This window comes from Mercurialis annua, linkage group LG7 (genome assembly GCF_937616625.2).
Source record: "Mercurialis annua linkage group LG7, ddMerAnnu1.2, whole genome shotgun sequence".
In the NCBI taxonomy this organism is placed as follows: domain Eukaryota; kingdom Viridiplantae; phylum Streptophyta; class Magnoliopsida; order Malpighiales; family Euphorbiaceae; genus Mercurialis; species Mercurialis annua.
In genome coordinates, this window is record NC_065576.1 from 296,128 (window position 1) to 314,030 (window position 17,903).

A 17,903-nucleotide genomic window follows, 5' to 3' on the forward strand; every position below is an offset into this window, starting at 1 on the left:
TTGGTTAATTCGGTTCAGTTCAGTTTGACTAAAACTAAAACCGATGGTATCAAATTGTCTATATACTAAAAACTAAATTGCTGCTTTTTATTATCAAATTTGAATAATTACTCGATATATTTCGGTTCAGTGTGATATTTTGTGTTGGTCCTTTCAAACAGCCTTCAAATTAGAACAATAAAATCTGAAATCTAATTAAATATGAACAAATCCACAATAAAACTATTAAATACAAATAGCCAATTATAAGTATATATACAGCTCTGAATGTATTTACACCCCTCCTCTCTCCTAATACAAATTCCATTTTCCAAATATGCAAATGAATTCATAACTTGTAGTATTGTATTAATATTACACAAATATATGCAAAATTATAAACAAGTTGCGTAACTAATTTGAAATAGTAAAATATAACTCAATTGATTTCAAAGGATCCCATAATTCACAATGTTATTGATTAATTGCCTTGCACTGCATATCAACAGAAATAGAAAACTCTATATTATAGTAAAGGAAAGAAGTACGAATGTATGGGCTCGAAAACTCAATTACATAAAAAATTTATGGGTTAATTGCAAATTAATACACAAACTTTACCCCAATTTGCAATTACAACACGAACTTTAAAACTTGGCAAATTGGTACACCGATTTTCATTTTTTGGCGAATTGATACACCGAACTGGAAAAACACTAACGTGGACATTGTCATATACAGCCACGTGTTGTTGTATGATTGGTCGGTGTACAAATTTGCCAAAAAAATGAAAGTTGGTGTATTAAATTGCCAAGTTTCGAAGTTCGTGTTGTAATTGCAAATTAGGGTAAAGTTCGTGTATTAATTTGCAATTAACCCAAAATTTATTGTACAAAGATTATAAATTACAAAAAAACAATTAGATAAGTTAAAAAGGGCTCATAGTATAAGTTATCCTTTCACTTGTAACGCGAACAGGTAATATGGTGTCTCAAAAAAGGTTAATACTTCGTATCACTGGCTATAGACATTATATAATATGACAGTGGTAGAAGTTTCATCGTTTCCCAGGGCTTTAAAAAGATAAAATTAAGTTTGAAAACAGGTGAAATTAAAATAAGAAGTTTGCAAAATAACTTGAAATAATTTCATTTAACATATAAAAGTTACAAAAATGTACAAGTATTAAGAGTTAGGAAATCATATTTGTAAAGAAAGACAGTCTTTAATGCTTCCACCGGCATTGTTAGGGACAAGGACATTCAGATGTTTTGGCTTCCACCAGATTGAAACACATGGTAAACATCAATACACCATATATATTTCCAAGAGACAGAAAAAAACATATTTTTTGTTTCATTATGCAAGAGGACCAACATTAGGCGACTCTACATGAAAAAATTATATTTTTAAGGCAAAAAATAAAGATCAAGTTTGAAATAAAAACAAAAAGACAAGGACATAAGAGCATAATATTGCTCTAACTTTTCCAGCTCAACAGTGAATTCTTCAACCAACAGAGGAGCATTTAATGCTCTTAACTAATCTCGTATACATGTCAGAGCTTCCACCAACTTAGGAGTTAAATAACTCATGAAGAAATCAAGTATTATCCACTGAAGCCGCAATGGAAGTTTGAACAACAAGAATATCGTTGACAAGTCTGGATAAGATTGAAAATCTTTAAGCATTTTGCTTCCATCACGTTAACAGTTCCAACTTATCTCCATCTTCTATAATGTCCTCACTAAAGTACACTTCAAGCTCACTCTTTTGACAACTCAAAGTTTCCACTTCCCTTTTATATTGCTTGAATCTTGTTTTCATTACTAATGGAGGCTCTCTAGCACCATCAACGGACATATGAAGAGGGACTAAGGCATAAGTAATGCCTCCTTTAAGTTGAGTCAAGTGATTACCATTGCTTCCACCAGTTTTACAAGAACACTTGTACTTATTATATAATAAGTTAGCTCATTGACAACGCAGCAAGCAAAGTCATTCCATTCACATCACCAAACATGGTAGTCAAAGAATACTCCATACCCTCTAACCTAGAGGTAGGATCAAATACAAGTAAAAAAAAACAAGCTTATTCATTTTACCATGATCACCCTAATGCTTATCAAATTTCAATTATATTTTCTCACCCAACAACTTAACATCAGAATCCTTGCTAACAATCATATCAGATAAAACCATATTCATGCAACATATTTTTGAAAATGCATGTCAAAGGTCACACACAATGAACCAAATTTACGCAATGTGACCATATAAAAGAAACACAAGTAATCATCAAACTTCCTAACAACCTCCCAGTCAACAGAATCGGGTATATTATCATTTTAATCAGTCCTATAAGACGACTCGTCGTCATCATACTTTTCAAATGCCTTCTTAAACAAACAAGCAGTTGTAAGCATCAAATAGGCTGGGTTCTAACGGGTAGCCACATCAAGACATAAACATTTTTTAGTTTCAATGCCAACAAAGCCTATAGCTTCCTTAAATTTTCTCAATCTAACATGACTGTTTCTAATATACTTTGCCCGTTCAATGACTTTTTTTAACAAAAACATTCAAATTTGTAAGACCATTAGTAACAACCGAATTGAGAATATGGGCAATGCATCTCATATGTAAAAACTTCCCATGAGCAACCTCATTGCCCCGTTGATTCAAGTTTTTCCTAAAGCCATCCACTACAGTATCATTATTACTAACATTATCTATTATTATCATAAATACATTTTTCAGTCCTTATTCAAGCAAGCAGTTTTCTAAAGACTTACTAATGTATTTACCCTCATGACCAATGACAAGCATAAAATAGATGATCCACGTATGCAATTTCCAAACATCATTAAGCCAGTGACAAGTCATACACATATAATTAATTCTTTGTAGGCTAGTCCATATATTAGTTTGCTAATCCTTTAACTATGATTCTTTAGAAAAGATTTTAATTTCAACCTCTCTTACACAAACAATTTACAACAATCTACAGTTCTAGTCCATCTAGAGGGTATTTTTAACCAAGAACATGCATAATTCATTAGTCTTTTAAATCATAAATCATCAACAAATCTAAATGACAATTCATCCACTATAATTGATACTGTTCAAACTTCTGAGGCCACCTGATCAGTATTTCCTACACAAGTAATAACGTAAGCTCAAAAGACCTCAGGTTGGTGTTGCCTGAAAGCGACTCTTATGCTTATGTCATAATGGTTTTTTGGTAAGTAAATGAGTGAATAAGTATTTGAGTCTAGTGTGCATGATTACCTTCTCAAGTCTCAGTGGTCTTCTATTTATAGGGTGTTCTTTACCAGTTATTAACTGGAAAATCGTGGGTATAGGCCACATTTTATGGTGGCTCTCGGGCCACGTCCTCCGACTATCCCCGGTGGTGGGATAGTGGAGGTGTAGGCGATGTTATCAGAGTGTTCTCATGTCTGGGCGATCCTTTCAGAGTGTTGTCGCCGAATTCTAATCAGGGCGCTCTCAAGGCATTCTGGGGCGATGCCTTGGCGATCATGCGTGCGATCTTTGATCGAGGCGCTCTCAATGTATCGTGGGCGAGTCTAGTTTATCTAGGCGATGCCTGGAGCCCGATCATTTCTAGATCGGTATCAATAATCATGTAAGTTAATACTTGTCTAAAAGTTTTTTGACTAATAGTCCATGCTCCCATCACATTCACATTGTTATCATCAACATTAGTACGAACAACAGGTTGCAAAGTTAACATAACATGCCTTACTTGCTTATGTGGATTTTTTTAGACATATAATCATATGTGCTTTTAGTGTGAATGTTCCATTAATTTTACTATTACACTAGTAAATCCCAGCACAAAACTGACACTTAGCACTAATCATTTTATTTGATTTATCAAACACACGATCAAAATGATCCCAAACAAGAGATTTTTTTTTCATTGGCTTCATCTTTCCGATTTGTGTGGGATTTCCCTCATTTGCCTGATCAAGCACATGTTGGGAAACCATTGAGCCCTCAATCAAAGCAGCAAATATAACATGAGCATTAGGACTAGGAGCAATATTGCTTCTAGTCCCAACATCTACCGCTGTTGCCATATGTAAATCAAACACAAAGCATCAGTTCATGATCACACAAAAAAACATTATTAACAAAATTAAATTATACTAACAAAGTATAAATTACTATGAAATTTAAAAACTCAAACATGATGATTTATTAGAGGCAAACTGAGTTTAGTACTTCAAGCCCAAGCTTCCACCACAAATAGTTAGATCAAGCGACCACCATAAATAGAAAGATCAAGCTTCTACCATAAATAAATGAAAGAGAATGTATGGATGAACCAGTAATAACAATATTCAGAGAACATATCTACTTGAAACTAAAAAATCGTTATTAAAAAGTTACCCTAGTGTATCTGTTGTCAACAAATGTAATGTAATATCGCTCAATACTCGTATCCACGAGATTAAGTACGACACAAAACATGCAAACATCAAATACATATGCAAAATTATATAGATAACAGAAGCAAGAAACCAATTTTTAAATAAAACCCGGTATTTAAAAACATTCACCGATGATTATATTTAAATGTTTATTAACAAATTGTTAATAATGACTAAAAAACAATATAACATCATCTCGGGGCTTAAGCGAAGCTAGAACTTGTAGAATACGAGAGTAGGCAAGAATAAGCCATTAATCGTGTGTTTGATTGAGTGAGGCTCAATGAGTGAAATGGAATTAGGGTTCGAGAGAAGAAAGCGAGAGGGAGAGTTTTTAAGAAAGAATCGAAGAGAGAGGCGACAAGTTTTAAAAAATTAAAGTTTTATAAAATGTTTTATATACCATACACAAGATACACAGTTTTGTTTAGGGCTAACTTGCACATGGTGAAGCTCTAGAAGCTTCCTACGCGTGTGTGAAGCCATATGCAAAACAACGCCGTTTTATTATTCAGTTTTCCAGTTAAATTAATGGCTCTCGTACCATAGCCAAACCAAATGTCAAACACAATTATTGGTGTTTCATGTGTTGTTAGAGACGAGGGTGGTTGTTTACTTCAAGCAATGTGTGCTAATTATACAGGTCTCTCTTTAGCCAGAGTTGTCGAGCTTATTGCTATCAAAGAAGCCCTGAGCTGTCTAAGGGGAAATTAGAATGTAATTCTCGAGTCCGACGTGTTGGATGTTATTTCAGACCTCAGACTGCCATTAAAAGCCGTGATTGATCCTCTTATTGATGAGTGTAACTCTCTAATGAAGCAATTTAGTAACTTTCGTTTTAGTTTTGTAAGACGGTCTGCGATTGGAGATGCGCATATGTTAGCGCAAGCTTCCCGTTCTATGTCAGGCTAGCAGGAATGGTTTCATAACTTTCCGGCTTTTCTTACGCCTGTAGTTGCTTCCGATTTGGCTTAATAAACATGGCTTTACTTCAAAAAAAAAACGGCGTCGTTTTATCAAAAATACTAAATCAAACACATTAATTCATTTTTCGACCAATTTAGTTTCTACACACCCCCATTAAGGCATTATTCCATTTTTTTTAACTTTTAGCCCATTTTCAATTTTACTAAGACATTATAAAATCGCTGATTGTACACAAATTTTGTAGGTTTATATTTCATCCGCAAGCACCAAATCGATATATTTTTTACTTGAAAAAATTAAAATCCAAATTTCATATTTTAACATATATTATAAATAGCATTAATGTTATAATTAGAAAAACTATTTTCCTCATAAATTAAAAAAATAATAATAACTTTTTATTCAATAGGCCAAATAATAAAAAAAAGGCCAAATTTTTCATGAAAGTTTCACAAAAGTCAAAACCTTTTAATTTTATCCAATTTGTCATGAAACACATGATTTCGTTTCAATAATATCCAATTATGTAATTTTGCTCATGTGTCACCTAAGTGGCGCTAATGTGGCAATGCCACAAATCAGCGCCATATAAGCAAAATTGTGTAGTTGGACATAATTGAAACAAAATCATGCCAAATGTTTAACACGTTACGAAAATGGATTTTTTTATTATTGTTTTTAATTTCTTATTAGGAAATTTAATACTGAAAAGATATTCTTTTTAAAGACCAACTAGATAAAAAACTAAAAATATAAGGACTTTACAATGGATTTTGCCTTATTTTAACTAAAAGTCTAAAATCACACGTTTTTGGCTTAAACTACACAGTTTTGATAAAGAACGCCTTCATCTGAACACAAACTGAAAACACGAAACAGATCAATCGTCTCTTCCTTGCCGCTGCTTCAGTGTCCATTTCCGCCCCCTGCCGCCGCTGCCGCCTGCGTTTTTTCCGTCCGCATCCGCTGATTCTTATCTTCTATAGCTTCCGCTTCTGCTGGTTGGGAGGTAATCAAAATATCTTTTACTTATCAGTCTTAATCTATCTAGAGAATGAGAAATGATGAAAGCTTTCACCTCAATTCAGTCTCTAGAGAATTCATGTCAGTTCCAAGATAGTTTGTATACTAAATCTGTACTCTTATCATTTGTTCACACTAATCCTGATTTTTTTGCAAGATATGGTTTTCGATTTGTATTTATTATTATGAAAATTATAAGTCTCAGCATGTTCATGTGTAATTTTTTGGTTATTAGTTATCCAATCTTAATAATTTGGAATATTCCTTTTCTTTCAACTGTTTTTTTCAAACAAACAAATCATTCCTAATCTTTCGGCCATGAATTCTAAGGATTTGAAATTTACTTTATTTTATACAGCCACTTAATTAGATCCGTGTCTGTGTTATTTGGCCTTGGTGCCTAATCAGTCAATGATAACAACCCAAGTTTAGCAACTTCTTCTCTTCATTTTTACCAAAATTTATTGTTTTATTTCTCTTGTTTTAGTATTCTTAATTTTTAATTTTTCTAGTTTAAGACTTTAAGATCTAGTTATTGTTCGAGATTTTGATATGATTCCAAGTTTCTATTCTAGAATCTTAGGATGTAATGTAATCCATCCAAGCATATCAAGCACTGCAACTATTTCTTTTACAATTTTATTGTTATTATTATTTGTTGATTCTATAAATGAATGCAGGACAGGGATTTGAATGCTGAATTGCTGATACTTGAAGACGTCATATGATAATAACATAATACACATTCTTGATGAAATAATATATCCACATTGAGGAGCAAATGGAATCGATTTTCATTTCAAACATTATTAATTCTACATTTGGGTGGGTGAAGGTGGCTCTGGATGCTCCCTCTGCTCGAGCTGTCGTTTTTGGAGTTCATATTGGAGGTACACTAACTTTCTTTTCTATACTATGTTATATATTATTTTACTACTTTTATCTTTCTTTATTCATCTCCTACTTATGTTACTTAAGATCTTTTATCCTTTTATTTGTATATCTGTTATTTCAAAGGACATCTTTTCGTTGAGGGTCTTCTTCTAGTGGTCATTCTTTTTCTCCTTTCACAAAAGAGTTACAAGCCTCCTAAACGCCCATTAACAAAGAAGGTATGATTTATCCTTCTTTCTAATTTTCATTCCTTTTTTCTTAAATAGTAATTTCTCCATTTGCGTGCTTGTTATCTTTCTTACTTCTATGTTATTAGCCTACATAGACATCTATTAGGTGCGTTATTTCTAAGCTACTTCCAAGGCCTATCACATAATGTTAATACAACTCTTTTCATTGCCAAATCCTTTTAATCACAATCTCCATTTCTGTAAAAAAACTGCAAGTACTTCTCCACCACCTTTTTTTTCTTTCATGGTTGTATGATTCTTCAGTTTTCAGCGCTAAGTGCGCCTTTTTGTTACAATCTCTATCAAGCTTCATGCTGGTTAAAGATTTTTTTCTAAGGCATTCCAATCCCTCTATTTTCTCTCTATCATTTTGCTCTAATTCCTTGATATAGTTTTTGGGTAAGAAAACCCTCTTTATTGTAAAGCTACTTTTGTTTGCCCAATGCTGCAGTCTAGCCCTGGAACCTTTATCATCTTGTGCAATTATTTAAATTTAAACTGCTTAAAGTATTCATATTTTTCTGTAGGAAATAGATGAATTATGTCACGAATGGGTTCCAGAACCCCTCATCCCTCCTATTACGGAAGAGATGCAATACGACCCCCCCGTTTTGGAGAGGTAAATGTTTTTCTGTCACATCTATTTTGTACTTTATTCTCTATTACTCTTCTCAAAACTCATAACTTTAAAATGCTATCAAATATTGGCCTTCTTATGCGGCAACCTTGCATAATGATCTTTGTAGTGAAGACAAATAATGTAGCATTTCTATGGGTTTGATGATTCATAGAAATAGCTGAATGATTTTTTTTTCTGCTCTAGGTTTCTCATTTTAACTTTCTGTACAGTGCTGCAGGGCCACATACTATAATCAATGGCAAAGAAGTTGTGAACTTTGCTTCAGCCAACTATCTTGGACTAATAGGTCATGAGAAATTACTTGTGAGAAAATTCGATCCTAAATAACCTTTTCCCCTCCTAAGGTAGTGGTTTTCATTAAATAGAGTTCTAATACACAGTAGTTTTATCTCAGGAGTCGTGCACCTCCGCATTGGAAAAATACGGTGTTGGTTCTTGTGGTCCACGTGGATTCTACGGAACAATTGGTAGGATTCGGTTTTGAATATCTTCCCACATGAAGAAGATTTAGTGTTTATATGTTTTTGAATCTAAAACTCGTAACATTCTACATGTTTCTTTTCTCAGATGTCCACCTTGATTGTGAGGCCAGAATAGCTAAGTTCTTGGGGACTCCTGATTCAATTCTGTATTCTTACGGACTTTCTACCATGTTTAGTGCAATACCATGTTTCTGCAAAAGAGGAGATATCATAGTTGTGTGAGTTGATTTATCCTCAACTATTCTAATGATCATTCACAAATAGCGGTCTACCGTCTACCATAAAAAATGAACAAAGATTCTCCCCCTTTTATTTTAGTCAACATAGTGGGTGTTTGCATGATATAGGAAATGTATCATATTTGTAAGTGATTTTTGCTATTCACTTTAAAATATTATCGCTTAACATATCGATGATCTTTGTTTTTAATGTTTTTCTTTATTATTTATGCTAGTCAAGAGGAATTAGGTAATTAAACATGATAAGTAGCGATACTTGCATCCTGAAAAATCTCTCATGTTTTTCAACTGTATGTGGCACTTCTAATGCTTTTGGTGTTATCAACCTTCGTTTTTCAAATTCTATTTGCATGTTTTTGGAACTGTTTTTAATTTTTTAATTTTTTTTATAACAGCTATGTGAATTCCTTGAAGGACTGTGGCTCTATATTTAAGATTCTAACTTCTTGCATGGATCATAAGAACACACATAACTTTGTATTTTCAATCTTCCAGTGATGAGGGAGTCCACTGGGGAATACAAAACGGCCTTCATCTTTCTAGAAGCACCATTGTGTATTTTAAGCATAATGACATGGAATCATTACGAAATACTTTGGAGAAAATAACTGCAGAGAATAAGAGTGCTAAGCAATTGCGTCGCTACATCATAGTTGAAGCAGTATATCAGGTACTACTCTTCCTAGCATCTGAGAGCTCAACTGCTTCAGCAATGATATTGAGTCATGTTTTTTTTAATTTGCATACACTTGTTTTTTTCCGTTATGAGAGCAGAATGGGGCATTTTTTTTACTAGTATCAGCACATGCTCCTGTCATTCGCTGTAACACTGAGCTACTATCTTTCATCATGGAGATGCGTTTTTGAGAAACCCTGATATTTATAGTATGCATCCAAATAACTAAAAGTACAACATGAGTCAAATAAGTGCAATATGGTTCAATATGTATATAAAAAGCATGAACTTTCTGAATAAGCATCTGCTTCACAATCTCATTTTGAAATTTTGATAATCTAATTTGGCAAACTTGTGCAATCAGGATCTGTTCATAGAAAGTTATCCTGGTAAAATGTTTAATATTGCATGATAGAGTATTAATTGGTAGAAAGTTATCCTTACCTAAGTAGAATTACCCATTTAGTATTTCACATAGAAATGCAGCTTTGTGGTTTCTATTTGTGTACACCTATCTTAGTATTTTTCCATACTGTTGCTGTTTTATATTCATGGTTGTGATTTAAATGCCCAGCACTCTATCTTCTTACTATTGAGATCATCTATTTAGCATTCTGCTTCTCAGTTATTCTTTGAATATACTGAGATACAATACTATTTCGGCACCGAGTGGAGACTGATACATGTGTGTCTGAATGAACCACGATGCAATTGCAATTCAATTAAGCCTAGTCCTCTATCCCACATCTTTATGCTGAGCTATTCTCTTGGTAAAATTTGAGTTGAAATGAATTCATGAATATCAATATGCCTATCACATCTCATGTTACTATAAAAAAAGTGGGGCATGGGTGTAAGAATGAAGTCAAAGGTCATGTATGATTGATGAATGGTTTAGGTTTATCTTTCACATCTCTTTATGTGGTTTAGGTTTGTTGATAATACCTGAGAAATATGGATAGATGCCATTAGAGTAAGAGGGACTATGATGCGTTCTCACACCAAAAACAATTTAACTAACCCAAAAGAACTTCTACGCCTTAGAGGCTACAATGAGAACAAAAACATAAAATTTCTAGTCGTTAACTAATTAGGCCTGTCATTTTGAAAACTTTATGACCGTAGAGAATTTCTAAATTATGTTGAATTGCGAATCTCTTATATATATTTTTTTAAACAGAAAATCTGAATTAAAATTAAGAATTAAGGTTCTAAATTTATTTCTTTGACTGTTTCACTTTCATTGGAACTCGCAGAAAATTCAACAATTGAAGTTGAAAAATAATTCTATCCTCACATTTCAGAGAAGGCAATAAGAAAATTTTGAACCGTAAACTCTCTTTTCTATTTATGAAATCAACAGTTTGCATTGCAGATATGATTTTGAACTCGAGTAATATTACATTTCGGAGGAAGTAATGGAGAACATGCTTGTGAAGATATCAGAGTATTGACATTTGCGTGTTGATTAGAGTGGGAGAAGCAAGTTGGTTAGCTAGCTTTGTGATAGATTCTTTTTTTTGGTTAATCTGAAAGCAAAGTAAAGGGCAGAGAGTCCACAGAGCACTCCTAGCCAAAATGGTCTATTACTGGGTAAACAGTGTGCAAGTGTAACACTAGGAAATTTTTGATCTATAGATTTGAACTGGTTAGCTTTCTTGACAACTTGGGGTTGAGCATTGTTGTTTTTCATGCTGTAATAGCACAATCTTTATAGGTATAATAAAAAAACTTTATAGGTATAATAAGTCTCTGTAATCAGGAAGTTTTTTTCTTGTTTTACATTCTAAATATGGAAGAAAAAAGACAACAATGAAGATCATAAAGAAGACAGCAGGAAGGCGGAAGTTGGCTCTAATAGCAACTGATACAGAGCCTATGTTCTCAGCCCAGAAATAACTTTATGAACCCAAAAGATTTTTATGTTATAGAAGCTGCCACCTTTATATCTATTAGTTCTAACATCAATGATCCTAATTAAATACCCGTCCTAATTAATTTTTACAAGAAAATCCTGATTTAAAATTAAGAAGTAATTCTCTAGATCAAGTCTTCCTTGTCTGCTTCACATTGTCCTAGGATGATGGCTCATATTTGTTTTACCTTAGATTAATGGAATGCTGAGTTGGATCATGGTGAATGAAATAATTGGCCTGCTTAAGTTATATACAATTATAGAGATATACTTCTTTTTGGTTCATTTTACTATGGTTTTGATGCCACTTATAAATCATCATGTTATGCCATGATATGCAAGTTTTTTTCAATTTTATTTTATGTAACCTTGCTTGACTGAGGTTTTTTTTTTCTCGTTATTTAAATTCATCAGAATTCTGGCCAAATTGCTCCATTAGACGAGATCATCAGGTTGAAGGAGAAATACCGCTTCCGTGTTCTGTTGGATGAGAGCAATTCATTTGGTGTGCTTGGCAGGCTTGGAAAAGGTCTAACAGAATACTATGGGGTTCCAGTATGTCCTAGAACTGTGACTTTCTTGATTCTTGGTAATAGTACAAACTCTCTAATTTATTGAGGCATGAATTTGCAGGTTGAGAAGATTGATATTATAACTGCAGCTATGGGGCATGCATTAGCCACTGAAGGAGGATTCTGCACTGGAAGTGCTAGAGTCATTGATCACCAAGTATGGGACATACATATTTAGCAATTTAACCATTTTATTGAAAGTTGGATACTCTTAACTTCTTAAATTTTTTATCTCTGATAAATTAGTGGGAGTAAATGGAATTATAACATTTTCTTCCTTTCCTACTCTTAATTGCTAATGCAGTCTTTCCTAATTGTTCCAGCGATTAAGCAGCTCTGGATATGTTTTTTCTGCTTCTCTGCCTCCATATCTTGCAAGTGCTGCAATTACTGCAATTGACCTCCTGGAGGATAATCCTGCTCTAATTAACAATCTGAAAGAAAACATTGCTATATTATGGAAAGGTCGGTTCTATTTTCATTACCATTTTTCTATCAGATTTATAGTTCCTTTTCTGTTCCTTGATTTGTTTGTGGGATTGGATTAGGTTTCTGCCCAAATTGTTGTGCTGCACTTTTTTTCTTTAAGACAAAAAGGGGTGCCAGCTATCTTATTGTACGCTTTGAAACACGAACATTAACAACTATTTAGCTTATGAAGTATACTAACGTGTCCACTATGAAATAATTTATTGAGTTTAATTTGGAAGAAGTGGTGTACTGAAGTAACAACACGAATTGCATTGAACAAAAACAAGAACTTTATACAAATCACTCTAATATCGGAACATACCACAATTTTTTAACACACTCTCACGCTATATTGCACACTTTCTCACAGTTTTTTTACCCTTTCTTTTAGTTTACCCACTATTGCACACATTTCATAATTCCCACTAGCCTTATTTATAGGTCGATATGTTTCTAGAATTTAGTAAAACTATGACATATTGAGATAATTTTAGATTTAATAATAATCTTAATTGTTTTTAGAATATTTTAACTTTTACTCAGTAAATTTGGTAGATTCTAGATAAAGAGAATTCTAGAGTTCTAGAGTAGGAGGTGATTCTTTAACACTCCCCCTGAGCACCGGCTTTTAATGGCTAGGCTCCTAATCACTCTTTGCTTCAAATTTTATCTTCTTTGTACCTATTATTCATCGTGAGTTGTCGTATTCTTTTCGTGCTTTTCCAATATTGTTTCTCTGGTCCATAATATTTGTCACATTTGAGAAATTGTTTTGGTCCATAATATTTGTTACTTTAGTATATCAAGAGAGCATTAATTGCTATTTTTCCAAGTTTGCCCCCATTTAATTTATTAAAAGAATACAACAATACAAATAAATATAGTAGTCATAAATGTTAACAAATTTCAAGATAGGGATAACTTAGTAAAAGTGCCTATAAATTAGTACATATTAATTACTTTCTTAATTCTAGTGTCAGCCAAATGCGACAAATATTATGGACCTGCGGGGGTACTTATCATCTTGACCCAATTGCTTTGCCGATTTAACTTTTGATGAAAATATCATTGTTGCACCACAAACTCTTGAAGGTTAGAAAACAAAATTATATTTTATGATGTAAAATCCTGGATAATATGATTGTTTACCAAGTGCTTAGCAGCTATACCTACAAGTGAAATAAGTCCTAGAATTTATTTGTTACTATGGTTGTTGATGTCTTTTAAGGATGTTAGAATGCTTTTGGTTGCACAATCTTCCTTTTTTTTACTCTTAATCTCTTTAACATCTTGTAAAGTTTATGAAACTAAAAATGTGAAGCTTTGGCCATTATCTGTTGTGTTTGTGGAAGTGGTTTTCTGAGAATGGATGAGAGACGAGGGGGTCAGGGTGGGGCTTTGGTGCTAAGGGCTATCAGAAATGACTACATTCTTTTTTGTGAAAATGAAACTTGCTCTCTTCTTTGTAATCCAGCGTCTTTGTACTCTCGTCCACAAAAGCATTTGCTAATGAAGGTGCTCTCTTCTCTACTTTTAGACATAGGATAGAGGCTCACTCTGAATCCAAAGGATGCACCAAAGGGGAAAGACGTAGTAGACAAAGGATACCTTGTCAGTAGGTCTTTATGTCTCTCAAAGGACCGACAATCCGAGTTCAGACGGCCCTCCGAAAACCACTATTAGGGAATAAGCGGGAGGGACATATGTCGTAGTTCCACAACTCAGAGTTCTAATGTTGGGATTGGTCGAAGAGGTGGTGGTTGGGCCTGTCCACCCTATTTGTTCCATGATCTGTGTGTCTACTGGAGCTACCCACTTCGACCAATACCAATTAGCCAAGATTTTGACTAGATATGAAATCACTAGTGCTCGATCTAGTGGTATTTTTATGGGGATTTTATCTACCCGATCAATTTGATTAGTTACTCGCCATCTATTTTGATCTCTTAATGCCTTTTTTTTTTCTTCTCATCGGAGTTATTTCAAAAAGACTTGCCGTGATAAGGAAGAAGGGGAGCAAACCCCAAAATTTTCTTGAACACTTTTATTTGGCAATTTTACTGTTTGCGCATTATTACCAGTGAACCATTCTAGTCGATTAGTTTTAGGTTTTAGCTGGACTGCATTATTTTCTTTGAGATATGTCTTAATCATCTTTATCTTTAAGAGTGGAAATTGGGAATGTTTGATAGTCATCCATAATCACGAGTCAGTCTACAAGCAATATGATTTGATTTTTGAACTAATGGAAAGTATGGAACTGCAATCATGCATCAGCTTGAGAAACTATGGCTGTGATTCTATCATCTATCCTTGAAGGCTGTCCTATCCGAGACTCGAGTATATTAATTATAGCAGTGAAGAAAGTTATATTTTCCTTTTCTTTTCTTCTGCATTTTATAGATAAATAAATTAGACCTCACGGGTTTATGTCAAATTAATAAATAAAATGAGTTTTTGACTTTCCTTTTGGTCTGTAAAATATGTATTATTATAATGATATTATGAACACTTGAAATATCCTGTATTATATGAGAGTTTAAAGCTAGAAGACCACGTTCATTGTGGGGAGCTCCCTGGGTCCATAATCCTAATTTTGAATGACTGATAAATTTTACTATTGGATTTTTTTTTCCGACTTGTATTATTATTTGATTTATTCGTGATTGAGACATTATTCTTTGCACTCAAATTTTGGGTTCTGCATTTGCAACTGCAGGGTTGTCCAACCTACATGGACTCTCTATAGCAAGCAATCCAGAATCCCCGATTGTTTTTCTGAGACTAGAGAAAAGCACAGGTTCTTTGAAAGGTGACATAAAGATACTTGAAGATATTGCTGACCGCGTAAGTGATAAATTCTCCTCAGTGTGATTCTGTCTTGGGTGCTTAATGACGTACTGAATGTGTTTTATGGTTATGATTTTGCAGGCATTGAAGGAAGACTCTGTATTTGTAGTAGTTTCCAAAAGATCAACACTAGATAAATGCCGTTTGCCCATAGGAATCAAATTGTTTGTTTCGGCTGCCCATTCCAAAGATGATATGCTGAAGGCGTGTGAATCTTTGCAGAGAGTTTCAGCATTGGTGCAGAGGAGTAATAATTGATTGTTGCGTGTCAGCACATTTCATGTCAATGGAACTTCTAGATCTTTCTTCGTCGGCCTAACATTTTTGAAGGAACGAATTTGAGTAGGGGAGGCCTGCCGATGTTCCTTCATAGGTAAAGGGAATTATTTCCCAATTCTTGTTCATTTTGTAATGGACAAAATCATGAAAATCGTATCATTGTTGATGAAAAAGTATGAGTTAAATTTTATCTGTGGATGGTTGTAGTTTATGATGCACGTAGACTTTGAGAAAGCTGTTTTCCCTGTCACGGATTATCATTTCTCTTATCCAATGTAATAATGTAATCATATGATCAAATTTGATAGAAGTTTAATTGTTTGGACGATTGTGTTTTTATGCTAATCAGACTTGAAGTTACCATTCAATCAAAGTAGGAGTTGCACATTATTTGGAATTAGAGAGTTAGTTTATACAAGTGATTTAGAAAATGAGTCTATATTCGATATTTTATAAACGAGTCAGGGAGTTGGCCTGTAGTCATTTTGTTATGAGCGAGTCTATAATTTACTTAATAGAGGCGGATTAAGAAAGCCGATACCGGACCTTTTGTAGGTAATTTAGATATTTGACCTATAGTCGAGTTGTGAAAGCGGGAGAGCTTAGGTAATATCAGAGCAGTAACTTGAATGACTACATTTACTGAAGAGCTAGGACCCTATGAATGGAAGCTGTTAAATGCATTGATTGAGCTGTCGGCATTTATCCAATAATTATAATTATAATTATAATTATATAGCAGTAGGAGTTACAACTTGCAGTGTTGAGACAAGACTCGAACAACGAAATCCTTGACCTGAGCCATTAACTGGGAGGACTCCGGCAACTCCGGGAAGATGTAAAAGGCATGAAACATGTTAGGGTAGTCGATAAGAGTGGCGTCTTTTCCGGATCGCTTCAGCCATTCATAGTACCTCCTCTGCCAATCCTGCAACGGGTCCAACCCACTCACAACCACCAGCGTTGCCGGATAACTCAGCTCCGATATATCCTCCGCGTTGGGCCCGCTCACGTTCGCCGCATAATGGTCTCTATTCTCACCTGCTGGCAGAAACACCTTCCAACACCAGTCGCTTCGGGGAACCGAGACCAACATAGACCCGGTTTCACTGAATGTGGTCTCCGATTGGGTTCTCTCTTCCCCTCCGAAAAAGGGCTGTATCGATATTAATCCAATAATCTTTGCCACGAGAAAGGATGATTGGCTCCTGCATGCCCTAACCGCCACGTGGTGAGCCAAATTAGCGCCTGCACTGTCTCCGGCGAGGAAGCATCTCGATAAATCCGCATTCGGAGGCAACACCGATGATTCCGTACTAGCGTCCTGGTCCAGGAATTTGAGGACATCAAAGCCGTCGTCGTATTGGCAAGGGAAGCGGTATTCTGGGGTGAGTCGATACTCCACGGACACCACGACGGCGGGGATCCTGCGTGCGAGTCTCCTGCAAACGATGTCGTATGATTTGGTTGCGGCGCTCAGAAATGAAAAGCCTCCTCCGTGGAAGAATATCACCACCGGGAGAGGTTGATCAGGTGCGTCTGTAGGGGTGTACACGCGGAACCACAAATTGCGGGAGCTATCGACTACGGTGTCGGCGGAGATGACTGAACGGATTGGTATGGTTGGGGAAGGGGGTGATCTTAAATCAAAGAAGCTCAGAAGGCGACGGTTGATGGTTCCGTCGGCTCGACGGGCTGCGTCGGACATCGTGGAGATGAGTGAGACGACGAGGCGTGTCCTCCATGGAATCGCCGCTGTGGTTGGTGGCTCATTACTGTTGTTGGGTTCCATTGCGGTGGAAGGAGAAGCTTAGAAAGACGAGGGGGTAGTTTTATCTGTTGAGGTGGGTGGGTGCTAATTGATTACTTTTGCATGGATTTTGGTATGGATTTGCGTAAATATGGGTCACGCAATAGATACGTTAGATTTGAGCTGATTCAGCAATAATTGGATATTACTTCAATTTCCCGTTTATGATACTTCAATGGCTTAATAAATAGTTTGACCCCTAAATTTATACCCTTTTATCCATCTAACCCCTAAACTTAACGTCTCACCTATTGAACCTCTAAACTTGTTAAACAATCCGATTTGACCCCTGAACTTAATAAATACGTAAATATTGAACCCCTTCATGTCCACCTGTTACTTGAAACATTCGAGAAGAAATTGTGTACGGAAGGGTTCAATATTTACGTATCTATCAAGTTCAGGGGTCAAATCGGATTATTTAACAAGTTCAGAGGTTCGATAGGTGAGACGTTT

General features: G+C 35.0%; 2 protein-coding genes across 4 annotated transcripts; one reads left to right on the forward strand and one right to left on the reverse strand.

Moving 5' to 3' along the window:
- The first annotated feature begins 6,181 nt into the window (after positions 1 to 6,181).
- On the forward strand, positions 6,182 to 15,962 carry LOC126655215 (long chain base biosynthesis protein 1). Of its 3 annotated transcripts, none has more exons than XM_050349273.2 (13): positions 6,182 to 6,375; positions 7,070 to 7,279; positions 7,407 to 7,501; positions 8,041 to 8,132; positions 8,363 to 8,456; positions 8,548 to 8,620; positions 8,721 to 8,853; positions 9,370 to 9,544; positions 11,880 to 12,020; positions 12,099 to 12,194; positions 12,361 to 12,502; positions 15,228 to 15,355; positions 15,440 to 15,962. In XM_050349273.2, the coding sequence occupies exons 2-13, from the start codon at positions 7,171 to 7,173 to the stop codon at positions 15,614 to 15,616; spliced, it is 1,455 nt and encodes a 484-aa protein (XP_050205230.1). In that variant the 5' UTR covers positions 6,182 to 6,375; positions 7,070 to 7,170; the 3' UTR covers positions 15,617 to 15,962. The 3 variants fall into 3 exon arrangements, with proteins under 3 accessions (XP_050205230.1, XP_050205231.1, XP_055962462.1); XM_050349274.2 differs by having other exon boundaries at positions 7,075 to 7,279; XM_056106487.1 differs by lacking the exon at positions 7,407 to 7,501 and having other exon boundaries at positions 7,075 to 7,279.
- Positions 15,963 to 16,162: 200 nt separating this feature from the next.
- Positions 16,163 to 17,583, reverse strand: LOC126655216 (probable carboxylesterase 18). Its single transcript, XM_050349276.2, has one exon. The coding sequence runs from the start codon at positions 17,427 to 17,429 to the stop codon at positions 16,386 to 16,388; it is 1,044 nt and encodes a 347-aa protein (XP_050205233.1). The 5' UTR covers positions 17,430 to 17,583; the 3' UTR covers positions 16,163 to 16,385.
- Between the last annotated feature and the right edge of the window lie 320 nt (positions 17,584 to 17,903).

Coding starts and splice junctions, on each gene's coding strand:
- LOC126655216 (XM_050349276.2), bottom strand. CDS start 17,429: ATGGAACCCAACAACAGTAATGAGCCACCAACCACAGCGGCGATTCCA.
- LOC126655215 (XM_050349273.2), top strand. CDS start 7,171: ATGGAATCGATTTTCATTTCAAACATTATTAATTCTACATTTGGGTGG. Junction 8,854..9,369: donor AGAGGAGATATCATAGTTGT/GTGAGTTGATTT, acceptor TCAATCTTCCAG/TGATGAGGGAGTCCACTGGG. Junction 12,503..15,227: donor CATTGCTATATTATGGAAAG/GTCGGTTCTATT, acceptor TTGCAACTGCAG/GGTTGTCCAACCTACATGGA.